Raw genomic sequence first — 16,991 nt, forward strand, 5'->3', positions numbered from 1 at the left:
ATTATAAAATTCGTCTATCCGAAGATAATTCCAAGCAAAAAATAACTTTTAGTAAATATTTATTATTTTATTTAAGAATGGTCGAAAAATAGTTCCTGAAAAATGGAATTTCAAAAAAAATCAGATGCTTAAAATTCAATTTCTCTGGAAATAATCGACTGATTTTTGCTCAAATTTCGTATTTTGCTAAGTAAAATTGCATTCTTTAAAATTATGCAAAAAATTGTATACCTTACAATTTAAAATTTTTCCGACCATTCTTAAATAAAATAATAAATATTTACTAAAAGTTATTTTTTGCATGGAATTATCTTTGGATAAACGAAATTTATGATTGTATTTAAAAAAATTTCAATTCGCTTAATAAATTCTCGAGATATAGCGAAATACGCAAAAAATAAAATTAACATTAAGGGAACACTCATGACAGAACTATTGGTACCATATTTCCCAGATTGCAGCTTCCCCTTATATTTTAGAGGTCAGAAATCTGAATCAGAAAAAAAAAGGTATGTTTATTCTGAGAAAGTACGTTTTTTTGTCCGATTTCGTAACTTAAAATATCGTCTGCACTTATTAACTAGCATATTTGAGGTCACCCTCTCGACACGTTGACGACGACGTCTCGACAAATACTTAGCAAAATACGTCTCGACACGACGCCATTAACACGTTGACTTCCGCGTAAGTTTACAATGAAATCTCCTTCAGGCTACAAGTACCGCTATGCAAAGCATATTCTGCTATGTACTTCCTCCGATATTTTGATAATGCGAGTCTCTGACGGTCACAAGAATAATATCTCACTCCGTTTGTTTCCGTGGTATCATGTCTGTTTATTTGTGTCCGTTGCTTCGCCTCTGTTTCTCATCTCAGCTGATGAGTTTGAATCTTTGCCGATAGGAGTATAACTTAAAATCTTTACTCTAATTCATTGAATTCGCGCGCAGGTCGTCGGGCTACCGAAGCGGGGGTGCCATCCCCTCCGCAGAGGATCAAAAATGTGATGGCATGTCTTCGGATCATCCTCCGGGATGTTTCCCAGACCGTCGCCAATAGCCCATTGTGCAGCTCCAGTGCGACGTAAATTAACAACAACAACTAATTCATTGAAATTTTGAAACGAAAAATGGAAAACTTATTTCGTAGAAAGTCAAATAGTGAACAGAAAGCTTTTACGAGGCTCACAATTATTTTCTTAGTAAATTATTATTGTATTACTTTTATAACAATTCAATAGTTTTATTACTTCCTGTGAAATATCTTTTATACATACGAGTATCCTTCGCAAGTAGTCAAATAAGTGTCATCCCAATACGGGTAACGCAGCCGAATCAAAAACTTTGCTGTCACTCGAATATGAATGACGCGGCATTCAACGTGTTAAGATTGAGTTCTAGAACTTGAAAATTCAAACAGTTTTTGATTTGTTTATGAGTGTTAAACTCCATAACCTTGCAATTTTGAACTCCTGGATTAACTCATCCTAGGACGAACACTAGCCATTGTAGAAGAATTTTCGATCGAACTAGCCCGCATATGCGTTACATGAAGAGGAAAACCTCCCTTGGTTAGCTTGAAGGCACGGGGGTTCTTCCTCATGATCCGTCTGCCAATGAAGATATTTTACATCACTATAGTCGGTGCTAGCCAGGAACAGAATTCGTATCTACCACCTATTGCCGGGAGTCATATTCAGATCACACCATTGAGAGACTATCCTATTTTAACAATATTTTAAGTTATGTGCGGGTATTTTCAAAAAATATGACGAAAGTGTAAAAATTCACGAAAAGTCCACCCTTATATTTATGTTTTCAAAATATTTCCAATAAATATTTCAAGTTATGTAGAGAAATTTTCAGAAAACGTTACGTCCAAATTTTAATAATAAATTAGTTTAAACTTTATCCCTCATTATTAAAAATTCACAAAACGTTCAACTGCCCAACCTTACGTTTACGAACTTGTGCTGGACAAATTATAATTCTTTAAGAAATTTTCTATTCATATTTTAAGTCATACATAGGCATTTTCAGATAATTTTTCATACATATATTTTATTATGAAACTGGTCTCAAATAAGTCCTGTAATGCAAAAAATGATTTTAAAAAATCAGAGCGTATTTACTCATATGTTAAAGCTAAATATGTGTTTGAATTTACTTGTTTTTGGCAAAAAACGAATTGTTTGGAAAAATTTTTATAAATATTTCCAGTTATATATGGGCCTATGCCAGTTACACTAAAGAAATGTTTTAACAATTTTGAAAGTTTAGATATTTTTTAAAATTTATTTCTAATATGGAAAACTGAATTTTCTATTTGATACGTAAGATAGTTTGCATGGTTCTTTAACTCAGTAGCATTTTTTTAGCATTATTTAAACTAGAATGAATAAATTGTGAAAAAAACTCCTTACTTAAAAATTTCTTGTTTCAAATTTTTTCGTGTCTATAAACATATTTGGAGTTTATATTAAATTTTTTAAAAATAACATAATTTTTAATAAAACAATATAAATAATAGTAATAATTCTGGTAAAAATTAATTTTGGTTTTAATCTCAAGTAAGATATAAAATGGGTGACTGTTGTGACTTTTAATAAACTATTTTCATTTAAATTAAAATTTTTCTGCTCAAAATATTTCTTTTTTTTTTACTTAAATACTGCTATTTTACATGAGTGTTATGAAATATACTCGTTGAACCTTTGCTTAGCAAAATTTTGCTTTTTAGGAAATTTAATGTTAGGCAAATCATATTTCCAAATTTATTTTTTTTTCTTCATCAAAATGTAACTTTCGTTGCTTCTTGAATTAGAAGAAAAATATATTTCGAATTAAATATAGCAAAAATGTTAATTAGAATTTTATTGCTGAATTTTATTATTTTTTGTTTTGTTTTTTCTAAATTAATTTCAAGTAGTGTAAATTATTCTCATATTAACTATTGGAACTGAAAATTACAAAAGAAAGCGTCGTGGAATTAAAAAAATTTTTTTATGGCAATTAAATACGAAACTTATTAAGAAAAGGGAAAATATCGCAGTACATTCCTGTGCTTCCTGTACAACTAAGAATAGGGAGAGTGGCAAAAGGGTAATATCAAGACATGGAACCAGTCTTCTTCCCAGATGGCGTATCCAAGCGTTAATTGCTTATTTCTGTGCAGTAGAGATTCTTTGCAGTTCTCAAAGTAAGTGAAAAGCCAAATATTCTTTACGTTAAATATTAACGATTTGGTGTTTTGCCACTGGAATCACAACACTTTGTTCTTGTTGTTATTATGCTAATTTAGTTCTATCAGCTGGAGTTTTAAGATTTACAATTTTACTGGTCACTCATATAATTTTAATTGTGTCAATCATTAAGTTTATCATTGTTTATTATTTTTAATGGAAATTCTCTGTTGTAAATCGTAAAACAAAAAAGAAAAACGGCTGCTCATGTCATACAAACTAAACACATCAGATTTAAACGTGCCACGAAAGCGAATCAAGGAAAATTATTAGATAGCTATTTTGTTATGTTAATCTCCCTGTAAAAATATGAATCCGAGTGTATCAGGTGTGTAGCTTTTTTCAATCTGTAGAGAAAAAAAATCATAGTAATTTTATCTAATGATTAAAAAAAAATTATAATGAACTTAATTTTCAACATGTTATTCCTGAATTAATTGAACAAGAAGTTTCAACATTTTAACATCAACTTTAAAATTGCCATAAGTGTTTTGATGTTTCGTACCTTTTTGTCTTATTTATTTGTCTAATATTAGGTAAATTTTGCAACACTTCCTAATCCTTATAAAACATTTTTTAATGCAAAATTCTATAAGTGAAGCTTGTTCAGAAGAAATTAATATTTTCTTAATAGTAAAATTGCTATTTATTAAAAGCTTAGAGTTGTTAGGAGCAGAAAAATGGCAGGGGTAGGCTACTTTTGGCTCTCAATAGTTTTTAATGCATTTTGACTGGTCCAAACAGCCCAAAACGATTAAACACAACATGAAATTATATGGAAATATCCCCTTCTTGACAGATATATTCTCGACTGCTTTCAAATGTCACGGGGGAGGAAGTTGAAAAATTAATAGTTAAAATCATATTTTACATCAAAGAATTTTTCTGATAGATATTTTTGTTCAGGGGTTTGCCCCTTTATTTAATTATAACTGCTCTGATTTAAATATTGTGGTATATTAAATTATGAGCTATATCTATTCTAAAAACGTGCTTATTATCCAAACTACTTGTAATTTGTATATTATGGCCAAATCAGTTGTGAGTACAGATGCTCATCAGATAATGTGATATTTCTTTATCATTTTCTAATTGATTTGCTCTTTTTCAAATGAAGTTACTTAAAATCTAAGTTACACATAAGTTTTATGAGTTCAAAGAAGAAATTCATTGTGGGCCTCTGCTTAAAGAACACAAAAAGCCTAATTTTCATATTTTGTAAACTTTAGTAAAAAGCCTTATTCAAAATAATAGTTTCTATTTTTGCTATAGAAATATAAATTTTTATTAACATTTTAAATTATTAACTTCTAATTGTTTAGTTAGTTTTCATTTCTGTTGAGAATTTAATGTTTATTGAATTATATTATTATTTATTTTGTAAAATTTTCTAATAATAATGCAGTGTTTTCATCTCAGAAAAAAAATGGGTGAGAATTTCTCACCCTTTCTCAAAAACAGGGTGAGATTTCAAAAAGTCAAGTGAGACTTCAAAAATTAAAAAAAAAAAAAAAAAACACCGAGAGACTTGAAAAAAAAATTATTTCTTTAATCATAATGCATTTTTAATATCTTCTAATTTTTAAAGCATTGAATATTTTTGCAGCATCATCAAATGGAAAATGTTCTACATCTACTTTTTCATCAGCTATTCTCATCAGGTTGCTCAAATGCGTATTTGTTTCGTTTTTATCGTTTCTACCCACATTTGTTTCATTTTCATTTGTCCGTTTCGGAGTAGAAGATATTGGCTTTACAAGGTATTTGTCCATCTTACATTAACGAGCAAAAAATTTGAACATCTTACATGAAGAAACCTTACCTACGGTAAACACGTGGTTGCAGAGAAATGCGTTCTGAAAGAGGTTCCGTGGTTCGGAAGGATGGTGTACTGTTGTTCTTAAAGTTTCTGAACAATACTGGTAAATATGGAAGCTAGATAATGGGGCAGATTTTGAAAATAATAAAAGATCCAGGAAGAAAAGTGAAACGGATTTTATTCTAAATGGCGCAAATGAGAAATTTTTTTCAAAATGCGAGAAATTCGCGAATTTTGAAATAGGTTTATAGAATGCGCGAATTTCTCGCGGTTATCATTTTTTAATGCGAGAATATAAAAAAATATGCGAGATTCTCGCGTTCTCGCGCTGTAGTGAAAACACTGATAATGATACAATGAAGAAATTATGTGTGTTTTGTTTAAAATAAAACTTCAATTACTAAACATTATGTTTTTTGTAAAAAATTATGACCATGCTGTCAGCAACACCCACCTCCTACACAGCAATCTTTTCCCCTTCTTTTGAGTGCTACACAGCCTTACATTTTAATACAAATTTTCTTTTCTTCAGGAAGCTATTTTAAGTTTATTTGTAATAAGTTTTATTTACATAAGTTTTATTAAGTATCTTTTTGAATTTTACCTTTATAATTATATATTTGTTATACATTGTGTGAATATTATCAAATGTTTATTTATAGATTGTTCTTAAACTGATCCACCGGAAAGCTTTTTTTTGTTTAAAATTTTCTCTTCTTTAGGAAACTATCTTAAAATGATGTGTAATAAGCTTTATTAACATCATCTTTTAAAATTTTGCATTTATAATGAATGTAATTTTTATACATTTGGTAAATATTATCTAATGTTTTTCTATAGATCGTTCCTGGAATGATCCACCTGTGGTGAAGTATGAAATCACTAACACGGCAAAAAAACACCATCTGTTAAATAAACGGGTTGTTGAGAATGAAACAAAGCACCAAGCATCAGCATCAAGTTAGTAGTTCTTATTCCAAAATTCTTCATTTCATAATGCCAAAATCCAATAGGCTGCTGTATAGGGTTGGTAAAAAATTGTGAATATTTTTAAAATAACAGATTGTTTAATATTGAATCAGTTTTTTTATTATATTTATTTATTTACCAATCAAAACTCGAATTAGATACATTAATAATTCTTGAAATTATTTAACAGCAATACATTTTATACTTAATTAGAACTTTTGATATTATTGTAAAAAAAATTCCACGGATCTCTGATTTTAAATTTAATTAAAGAATTGTAACATATAATCAATCTAGCATCTTGGAACAGATTTATGCATTAAGTGCATTTCTACTAACTTGCATCACATTAACTGGTTATGAGGCAATGAAAGTTTTTTGTCTATATTTTTTTTTCTTCACTTTTATCAGATCATTCAAGTTTCTTAAATACAACAATGAGGAAAGGCTGATTAACTGCCCCTTCAGAGTGCTAAATGCTTGATTAGTTAAAAGTTAAATATATTGTGTATTTTACCTTGTTATATTGATTCTGCCTTTAAATTTTTTTTTTTTAAATGTCGTTTTTGCCATTTATGGTTTGTTAAAAATTATGTTTATTGTCAGTTTTCTTTTTAAGGCAATAAAATTGAGCTTTCTGACTCAGAATGCAAGAGTTATATCTCTGATATCTCTGAAAAGGAGTTTCCTGTAGCTTGTGAAGATAATGAGACATCAGAGAACTTAGTAAAAAGATCTGAAACTTTACCTTTAAGTGATGAAGAAACTTTGTCATATGTAGTTAGGACTTTACAGAAAATTTTGGATGAAACTGCAGATAAATCTGAAGTAACTAAGATCCATTTCTTACGTTAATTAAATTTGTAACTTGTTTGTTTGCTAACACAACTGTAAAAGACACTGAACTAAAAAAAGATACAACTACTGAAAGATACAAGTAAAACAAATTTTTCAAATGGGAAGGTATTTTTCAAATATACTCTGACTATTGAGTGAAAGCAACTGCATAAAAATTACTTAAATTTTGTCACTAGAAGTTTTATAAACAGAAAGTAGAGTTGTGTGAAACTTTATAGGCTAATTTGTTTAGATTGCATAAAATTACAAGAGGAAACTTCAAATTCATTAACTAAAGATTAATTTATTTAAAAAATATTTGAATTAAAATTATTCCTTCATTATTAAATAAGAAATAAAGTGTTATTCTAAAGACAATAAAAAGTAATATAATAAATAAGCTAGAATTTTTTTTTCAAAGAAAAAAGCTATTTTCAAAATAAAGAAATATTGCAAAAGCATGTGATATAGTAAAAATAAAGTTAAGTTGACAAATAACATTTTTAAGTTTTTACAAAAAAATTAAATAAAAAATTTGAAATGAAAGTGTTCATCAAATTATTATTTTTAAAATAGTGTCTGATCACATAAAAGGAAACTATAAAGCTGAAAACTATATGTTTTTCAATAAAAGAATAAATTGTTATTAAAAAATTTTAAATCTCATTAAAATACCTTCAACTAAAATTTTTATTGAATTATAAAATCATCATTCCTTTTACCTCTTCAGCTGGCAGGCAGCTAAAGCAAGAAGTGCTTTTCCATTTCCAGGCCCTGACACTTCAAGTTTATATGAACTAATAACTCAGCGGCGCGACAGCCCATAGAGGGCCAAGGCCTACTGTGCCTATCTCAGTTTTCTTGACCATGGGTTCTGGGGTGCAGGAGCAGATGTTCCGGTCCGGTGGTCAGCCGAACTCGGAACCCCCAGTGTTTAGTTCCCAAGCATACTTGGTACTCATTTATCGACCCACTGAAGGGATGAAAGGCTGAGTCAACCTTGCCCGGCCTGAGGATCGAACCCAGGACCTGGGAGCGCAAAGCGCTACCACTCAGCCACCGGGCGTCATATGAACTAATAGGAGATGTTATATAAGAGTACAGTATTGAGATCATATCTGAGTGATCTTGGACAGGTAGAGTCAGATAGGCTCATTTCATACATGATATTGAGGGCTGTGAAGGGAGAATCCTTCAATCAAATATATGTGATCACAGTACTGAAGGAGTAAAACAGTGTTGCGCTGTAAATATCCTCTAGTTATTTTAAAAAATATTACTATTTGTCTTATTAATATTTAAACCCTAAATTCTATATTTTCCTTTAAGTAATAAGCACAATCACTAATTCACAACTACAGCAATCGCCAGAAGTTTATTAAATATAAAACTTTTAGAAGCAAACATTTATGAAAAAGGTATTGTTGGTGGTTATTAGTGATGAATAAATTTCCATTCTCATTTTAAAACTGTTATTTACCTTTTTTTTTGAAAAACAAAAGAAAAATTGCTAGCACAATTGCTGGCTTTTTCTTAAAGACCATTTTGTAATACAAAACTTCTAATTTGTATCTGTATCATTTTAAAAATCTTAGTAGCTAATATAATAGTATACCCTCTTAATTTAATCTTGAATATACTACCACTCTTTCTGTAACAACACTTTTCACATCACTGCATTCTGTAACAGCACTTTTAATTCCCTAAGAAAGTTAGGGCCAATATTTGTTCAGTGTTAACTAACTTGATAATTAACTGGCTTTATAGCTAAAGTAAGACACTAATAAATAATTTATTGGAAAACATTATATTTAAAATATATTTTAAAAGGCAAACCCAATTTTTCAGCAAAAGAAAGTTTTCCTTTTTTTTCTTTCTACTTTTAAATTGTTACAAGTTCAATACAATTAATCAAATTGTTACAATTTAATATAGGTGAAATACTTTTTTAGCTCATTTAATGTTAGTTTGTAAAAGTTAAAAAATCTATTCAAACACTGTAAAATATTTCTCACTGAATCTGAATTCTCACAATTCTTTTGAATACTGCTTTGTAAAGGCAAAATTTTAAACAAGTGGGGATTTTTATAAAATTTAAATTTGATTGCTTTTTAAATTAAATCATACCCTTTGGTAATTTTAATAGCTTTTGTATTTAGTGCAGTCTGTATTAGTCTATTTGGCTTGGATACTAATATATTCTCTTTTTCATTTATTAATTTTTAGAAAACAACAAAAGATGTAAACAAGAGGATTGATATTATGAAAGATTTTTGGAATTCAAAGCTTAGTAAAGAAGTTAAGAATAAAATGTTTGAACTTGCTCAAGGTATGATATGAATTATTCCAATTAACTATTTATTTTTATTATTGCAAAAGTTCATGTTAGTTATTGTAAAGTGTGTGTTATTGTTAGTTATGTACCTAGTATTTATTAAAAATCCCACTGACAGCATCATCAAATTACAATAGTACGTAAATTTTACCCATGGAACGTTTTTTTTCTGCTTTGGGGGAATTAAATATAAATGTTTTTTTTTTTTTAAATATTGCACTTGGTATTTTTTACATGCTGTTTTGCTAAATTGCTGACCTGAAATGTATGCACTTTTCAGAGACAATATTTTTCTTTATTGATAGTAAAGTAACAATTGTAAAAAAAATTTTTACCACTAGAATATAAAAACTTTACGATATGTTTTTCAGTCTGTATATGTCTGCAGTTTACTACAATATTTTAATTCTGCTTTTTTTAAAAATATTATAAAAGAATTGAGTTGGTAGTTAAATTAATATAACTGCTTTTAATTATATTATACTTAATTTATTGTAGTTTGTGTATTATCAGATATTCATTATTTTAAAGATTTATGATGTATGCATTGAAATTTATTTATTTATTTTTTAATTTTTTTAAGTGAGTGTTTTTTATATGAAGGCAAAAGTAGCTTTGTTATCAATTTTGTTGTCAGTACGGTTTTCTTAAATGCATAAAAAGCATAATTTTGCTATGTTTTTATGAAACAGTGAAAACAAACTGTTTTTGCATTATAAATATATTGTAAAAAGCATATAAAATACAGCCTGCTGAACAGTCAACTTGCAGCATGTAAAAAACAGCCTGCTTAATAGTCAATTAAAGCTCATTAGAATTGGAATAATGGAACTGTTTCTAAAGAAAATATTGCACATTTAATTTGTTTTTTAATTTTATTGTACTGAAATTATAAAATTATTCATAAACTAAATTGCAATGTTTTTAATTTAATTTAAAAATATCAAAATTTCTGTAAAGTTATTTTAAATAAAACATTTTATTTTTGCTTTATGGAATTTTGAAAATTATTTTAATGAATTTTTAAATAAATGAAATATTTTGAAGAAAAAAAAAAGACATAGAAGCTATCTAAGTAAATTTATAAATTTTTGATAAAATTTAGATCAAAGTTTAATTTGAGAGTACCTAATCTTATAAAACATTTCACACAAATTTAAATTTTTTAATTTATTTTTTAAGAAATGTATAAATCTTTTATTTCTACTATCAATAAATGCTACCACTCTCTGGCCATCTCAAGATGAGCACTGGGTAGGTTAACTGAGCGTGCTCATTCTGTGGAACATTTGCAGGGTGGATCAGCTGCTGAAATTACTTCAAAATTAAAATTCTGTTTCAAGCTGCTATAAAATACTGTTTTTTTCTCAAAATTGCTCCAAGCTGTTCCAAAACTCTGTTATTCGTTGAGTAAAAAGTCCAAAAATAATACCTTAACCTTCAGCATACATGTGTTGTACTGATATTCTTTTTAAAATATCGGAATTGGAAAAAAACATGTGGAAGTGGCCAATAAATATAATTGTAAATTGTGTGATTAGGCAGGTCAAATAAATTGTTAAGGAATAGTTGTTACTCAAATGTGAAGTTCAGAAGTCTTAATAATGTTGTGTGTTACATGTTATTAAGAATGTGTATAAGCCTGTAGAAATGAATTCTAAAGGGATATTATTTTCACAAGAAACCCATTAAGTAAATTTTTTCAGTTATATATTTATTTAAGGAATGCATTGTTGTATATATATTAAATTTTTTTAATTATTTAATAATGCATTTTTTCCCAAGCTCTATCAAATATGATATAAAATGTTAAATTTATGTGCTCAAAAATCTGTCTTTTAATTTTTTAATGTACTGTGTATCATAGAACTTTGATCATTTTTCATGGGACCATTCATTGTGAACTATAGATACAGGAAAGTAACGAATGTGGGTCAACATAAAATAATGATTTGTAGAAGTATGAAAAGTGCTGAAGGAGTAATGGACTTGAAAATTATTAAAATTACAATAAGTTTAAAGGTTTTTAATTAAAGAAATTATGCGCTTACTGTGAAAATACTTGCAATGCAAAAGGGAGTTTAATAGACATTTTTTGTTTGAAAATTATAGAAATTTTGTTTTAAACACACTCTTTTTGTCTCAGCACAAACAAAAAATTCTTAACATTTGCAACAGATTACTGTTCTTTTTATTTAAATTTGTGTAAATATAGAAAGTTTTTAAAATTTTCAATGGTTTTGAGACCTTCTACAGATATAGGCCCTGGTGGTTGTTCTGTATCATCGATCCTATTTTGCACACCATTTTTCAACAGACAACACACAAGTTTAAATTTTTAATTAACTGAGGCATACACATCTAATGCAATGTTTAAGTTTTTTTTCAGCCCAAACTGTTATAAATCCTGTTACAAACTTTTTTTAATTAATTTTTAAATCAGCAAATTTTTAATTACTTAAGAAACTTTGGTATTGTGTACCTACATTAAAGTGTATGGTATTGTGTTTTTTATGTTGTGTGATGTATCTTCAGAAAAGTTTTTGTTGTCTTAATTTGGAAAGGTGTTTAACATGCCTGCTTTAGAGTTGTCATATTTGAAGAAAGTTAAGAAACAGAAAACTACCCATTTAATATCTGTTACATGTTTAAATTAATTTCAATCATAGAATTAGTAATTTTTTGTTGTTGTATTAAATTTTCTTAATTTGTAACAGCTCTTCAAGATTTTAAAATATTTATTTTTACCATTTATTCTTAACACTTGCTTTGTAAATGAGAGAGAATTAATATGAAATTCTTCTTGCAAAACTACTTATACTTCAAAGATCAGATGAGTCAGTCGAATGACCTTTTTTTCCCTTTTCATCTATGCTTTTGCTTAAATCTAAAAGTATATTTTATTTGTTAAACTTCATTACTTCACATCAAAATAAAGACAGGAGGAATAGAAGTAAAGTTGTTTATAAAATATAATTTAAATTGATTAGTCGTAAAAAAATGATTAATTATTTTAAGCAGCTTCATTTTTTTATTTATTGTGGATTAAGTATTTGACTGTCACAAAAATTACCTAAGTTGTTAATTTTTATTATTTATTTATTAATTTGAAGTAAATGTTTTTAAAGCTTTAAACTTATTTTGCTTGTTTATTTCAATTTGTTTAAATAAACTACTTTTTCAGAGCTAGAAAAGGGTAATATTGATGCAGCATTAAAAATACAATGGTCATTAATGATGGAAAATGTGAGAGAGGTAAATTTTTTTTTTCTCTGCAATTTTGTTTACAACCTGCAGTTGCAAAAATATTGTCTTTAAAATTTACCAAAACATTATTGTGATTCATTATGAGAAAGTAGAAATTGAAGTGAAATATTTTTATTAATTTTTTCTATAAGAAAGTGTTCAACATAATTCTTTCTTTCAACACCATTAAATCCTCTGAAAAGTTTTAAATCAAACTTTAACCAGCCATTTTTTAGAAAATTTGTACAACCATTTTGAAATGTACTTTATATTTGCTTGTATTTTATCCTAAGAGCTGTTTGCTTTAAGGTTCTTTAAAAACACAGAAAACCAACTGGATATTTAAAATTTAGCAGTTAATTTTAATTTCATAAATTTTTTAGAATTTAATATATCTTTTAGAGTAGTTAAAACTTGACCAAACAAATATGTTAGACATCATATATTAGTCTGTTAATATTTCATATTTTCTGTTCTTTCTTAACCTGAATTAAATATTTTTATATTATATTACTTTGTAGAGAGTTTATATTTAATTTTTATAAAAAACTTCAGATAAGAAAATTCTAAAAATTGAAAAACTTGGATATTCATTTAATTTTCTAATCCTTTTTTTTTAAATCTTTTTTTTTTTTTTTTTTTTGAGTAGGTGTCGAAAATAATAAAAAATAAACAAAAAAGGCTGTCAAATCTTGTTAATATGAATGAAATCAATAGTAAAAAATATATAATTATGTTTTCAAGGAAAACAGCAGGCCCTTAAAATAGAATTTAGTTATAATTTTTTCATTTGATCAAAAATTTTCTTTAATCCTTTTAAATAAGCACTGAGAGCATATTCAAATCATCAAATTCTATAGAAACATTAATTTTTTTTTATTCTGTATTCATTAAAAAAGATTTTTATATGATACTAGATTTCTTTTCTTAGAGAGTAATTCTTAGAGAGTAATTTTTTAATTATTTTAAACAAAGGGTATTGAAAAGAAGCTGTAAATTGCTGCAGTCTTTAAATTTAATAAAATATCAGAAAATATGTCTTAAGTGCAGTTATTACAAAATTCTATTTATATAAAGCTTATGTAATGTTAATGTTATCATATACGCATAGCCTTCAAATTTACTTTTTTTAAACTAACTTTAATTTGAAAAAAAAAAAGAAAACATATTACAGAACTACTTAGAAAAATTTATTATTTTTTTGTCATATAAAAAATTTTTTTTACCAGTAGGTATGAGTAGTCTCATACATATATCTGATCTGATGTGCATTAAACTTTTGATGTATAGTAAAAGCTTGATATAACAAATGTGGCATGTTTCATGAAGTTTGCCACTATTTCAACAAGTTTCCAAGTCAATTTCAAAATGCTAATATTAAAAATACATAAGTTAAATGTTTATAATGAGCTAAAAATTACTAGCCTTCTGTTATAGCAATTTTTTTAGGGAGAAACATTTGTTGCTGTTCAAATTAAAAATATTTTATGAAAAAAGAGCAAAATAGAAGATATTTTTATTCTTTTGTGTTATCTATACAGAACAGGGATAAACAGACTTCATTTCACCTATATGCTTATCCCTTTATATTTATAAAGCTATGAAAGGGCATCCACTGGCTATATCTTCCTCCTTAGAAATAATTTTTTTTTTATCTTCAAATTTTAAGAATCCTGACCTACACTTCAAAAAATTCGACTTTTGTTGACCACATTCCTAATCTATCCCTTTTTGACAGCTTATTGAAATCAGTATTCAGTGTTATCAATAATGTAAAAGCTATTGTTCTTCATTTAATATATTGCAAAAATGCTCAGTCCATTCAGGCAATTACAGTTTACTCTAGATATGTATTTAAATCCAATTACTAGTTGTTAATATTTTAAATCAAAATAATTGCAATAGGAAAATGTGTCTATTTCATCTTTTGGTCTTCAATTATTGCTGTTTTAACTTTAAATATGTGTATTTGCTCGTGAAAACCTCACTGTAACAGCAATTCTATCTGCTATTGTGAATTGTCTTTATAATAGGCTTTTATTGTTTATTGTTAATATATCTGATGATATTTTATGCCAATTAGATTATAGGCAAATATCAGGATTTTTATATAAATATCCTGATATTTGCAAATTTTGATTTTACTGTCTTATCTGATGTCTTATCTTTTGGCCAAGCATTCTTTTTGAAAAAATTTAACACACATTTTAAATTACATTAATAAAATCTGGTGGTAAGTCCAGATTATTATGTAAACAAAAATTTTATTTACTTTGACTATAGTTTCTGATGGATTTGATGTTTTATACATATATAATTGTTAAATAAAATAATGTGATAATCAGCATGCAATGTTCACATTTTTTTTAAAAAAAAGTTCTAAGCATTTAATTTATGTGCTTGCCTAAAAGATTAGCCATGCATGTCTCCCTCAAAATTTAATAACGATATAATTTTAAAAGAGTAATTTTTTGATGTTGAGTTTCAAAATTTTTGTTCTATCTTGTATGAATTTAAATTTGTATAAGCCCAAATTACTTTCCATTTTAATCGTTTTAGATCTACAGTTCTTCTTCTGCACTATAGTGTTTATATTTTTAAATATGCCAAAAATCTTAAAGGGGATTTGAAAAATAAGTAATGGAACACATCCTAGGAAACTTAATACTCTACTCCTTAAAGATAGCAGATTCCTGTTAGCAAAATTATAACCAAACTTTAAAAACAAATATGTGCAATTAATTTTCTTCTTAATTGCTGAGGAAGAAAATTAGAATTATTCTGAGTATCAAATTACAATATTGTGTTTTCTTGATGCAGGTGTTTGATCAATCTATATCAAAAGCATTGATAGCTCTATTCTGGTTTTGAAGTTCTTTATTTTGCCTATCAATAGATGAATCATTTTGAATGTACTTATTAATAGAGGAATAAAGATATAGAGAATTCATATTTTAAATATATATTTAAAATATGAATTACTTATAGTTAAAAGGGATCCAGTCTTAAGAACCAGTAATTTCAGAAGTCTATCAAAATAGTTGACCTATGTGATCTATGCTTTGGATTCTTAAGCAACATTCAGTATTGTCTCATGGCTCCTCATTCATTTAATATTTTTTGCAGTATACTATTTTTTAGTTACACACACACACACACACATATATATATATGTATTTTTCATGAGTGGGCTACGAATTAGAAACTTTGAAGTAAGTGAGGAAAATATTTTGTTGTTGAATTGTTCCATAACAAGTCTAGGAATCCAAGAATCTTCAAAAAATTTAATGCAAGATGAGGACTAGAGTTTGTTTCAATCAAGCACCTCACAGTTCAAAAGGTGACTCACGACTATAGAAAGAGTGGTACAGCTTCTGTAGATCTAAGATCCAGAGCACCAGAAGGCAAAATATAAACATAGTTAATGTAACTCATACATTAATACACCAAAGTAACTTAATTGTAATTAAGCAAGTAATTATGTATAATATCTTTATTAATTATCTAAGATAAGATGTAAACAAAGAAAAGTTATCTGCAATCAAAGGTTTTGGGAATTTATTTAGTGCAATTAATGAACTCGTTGTTCATCCCACAAATTTTCAAATCATGGGCTAAATTCGATCTAACTACTTCTTTTTTCTTCAATATTAATTTATGAATGATATTTGCACATAAGAAAAGTAACTGTTGAAAAATCAATTTCCTACAAAGGGAGTGAGAACTATCATAGCTTTTTTCAATTAAAACTAGATATTCATACCTTACATGTATTTATAATGCATAGAAATTTTTTCGAATAGCTGCTGATTACTATTAAATCAATGTAAGATTTGAAGTCATGCCAACCTTTTTCTCACTCCGCAGCACCCATTGTGTTATGGTACACGTTTAGAGAACACCTGACTTTTGTGAAATGTAAATTTTTATCTGGTCCTTAAAAATTTGTAAAAAGTAGTGAAAAGTTTTGTTTTGAAGAAAAAAATTAGAGCCCTGATATGAATTTATAAAAAAATACTTACCATTTTTTTTATAGGTGAAAAGTTGGATGGTTGGTGTAAAACATATAATTGAAATGAAAAAAGAAAAAACTGTTCCTGATAAACTTCAAAATATTGATTCTAGTTCATGTTTGTGACATCATTTTGCTTTACGGTGAATAAATTGTGTTTGTCATCAGTTTCTGAATCTTAAATTGTACAGTTATGTTAAGTCAGCCATTTATTTTTAAATAAATTGTTCTTCAATGCCTTTTTGATGTTATTATTTATTTTAAACAATCTTATATGATTTATTTATCTTTTAATATATCTTTTAATATATCTTTTAGAGTAGTTAAAACTTGACCAAACAAATATGTTAGACATCATATATTAGTCTGTTAATATTTCATATTTTCTGTTCTTTCTTAACCTGAATTAAATATTTTTATATTATATTACTTTGTAGAGAGTTTATATTTAATTTTTATAAAAAACTTCAGATAAGAAAATTCTAAAAATTGAAAAACTTGGATATTCATTTAATTTTCTAATCCTTTTTTT

The 16,991-nt window shown here is 27.1% G+C and overlaps 1 protein-coding gene across 2 annotated transcripts; it reads left to right on the forward strand.

The window, feature by feature from the left end:
- Nucleotides 1-3,223: 3,223 nt before the first annotated feature.
- On the forward strand, nucleotides 3,224-16,698 carry LOC107450109 (uncharacterized). Of its 2 annotated transcripts, XM_016065845.3 has the most exons (6): nucleotides 3,224-3,569; nucleotides 5,901-6,020; nucleotides 6,649-6,857; nucleotides 9,093-9,195; nucleotides 12,386-12,456; nucleotides 16,484-16,698. In XM_016065845.3, the coding sequence occupies exons 1-6, from the start codon at nucleotides 3,551-3,553 to the stop codon at nucleotides 16,583-16,585; spliced, it is 624 nt and encodes a 207-aa protein (XP_015921331.1). In that variant the 5' UTR covers nucleotides 3,224-3,550; the 3' UTR covers nucleotides 16,586-16,698. The 2 variants fall into 2 exon arrangements, with proteins under 2 accessions (XP_015921331.1, XP_087011622.1); XM_087155496.1 differs by lacking the exon at nucleotides 12,386-12,456 and having other exon boundaries at nucleotides 3,248-3,569.
- The last annotated feature ends 293 nt before the right edge of the window (nucleotides 16,699-16,991 follow it).

The sequence above is a fragment of the Parasteatoda tepidariorum genome, chromosome 11 (genome assembly GCF_982258835.1).
Source record: "Parasteatoda tepidariorum strain Cologne lab strain chromosome 11, Ptep-v5.0, whole genome shotgun sequence".
In the NCBI taxonomy this organism is placed as follows: domain Eukaryota; kingdom Metazoa; phylum Arthropoda; class Arachnida; order Araneae; family Theridiidae; genus Parasteatoda; species Parasteatoda tepidariorum.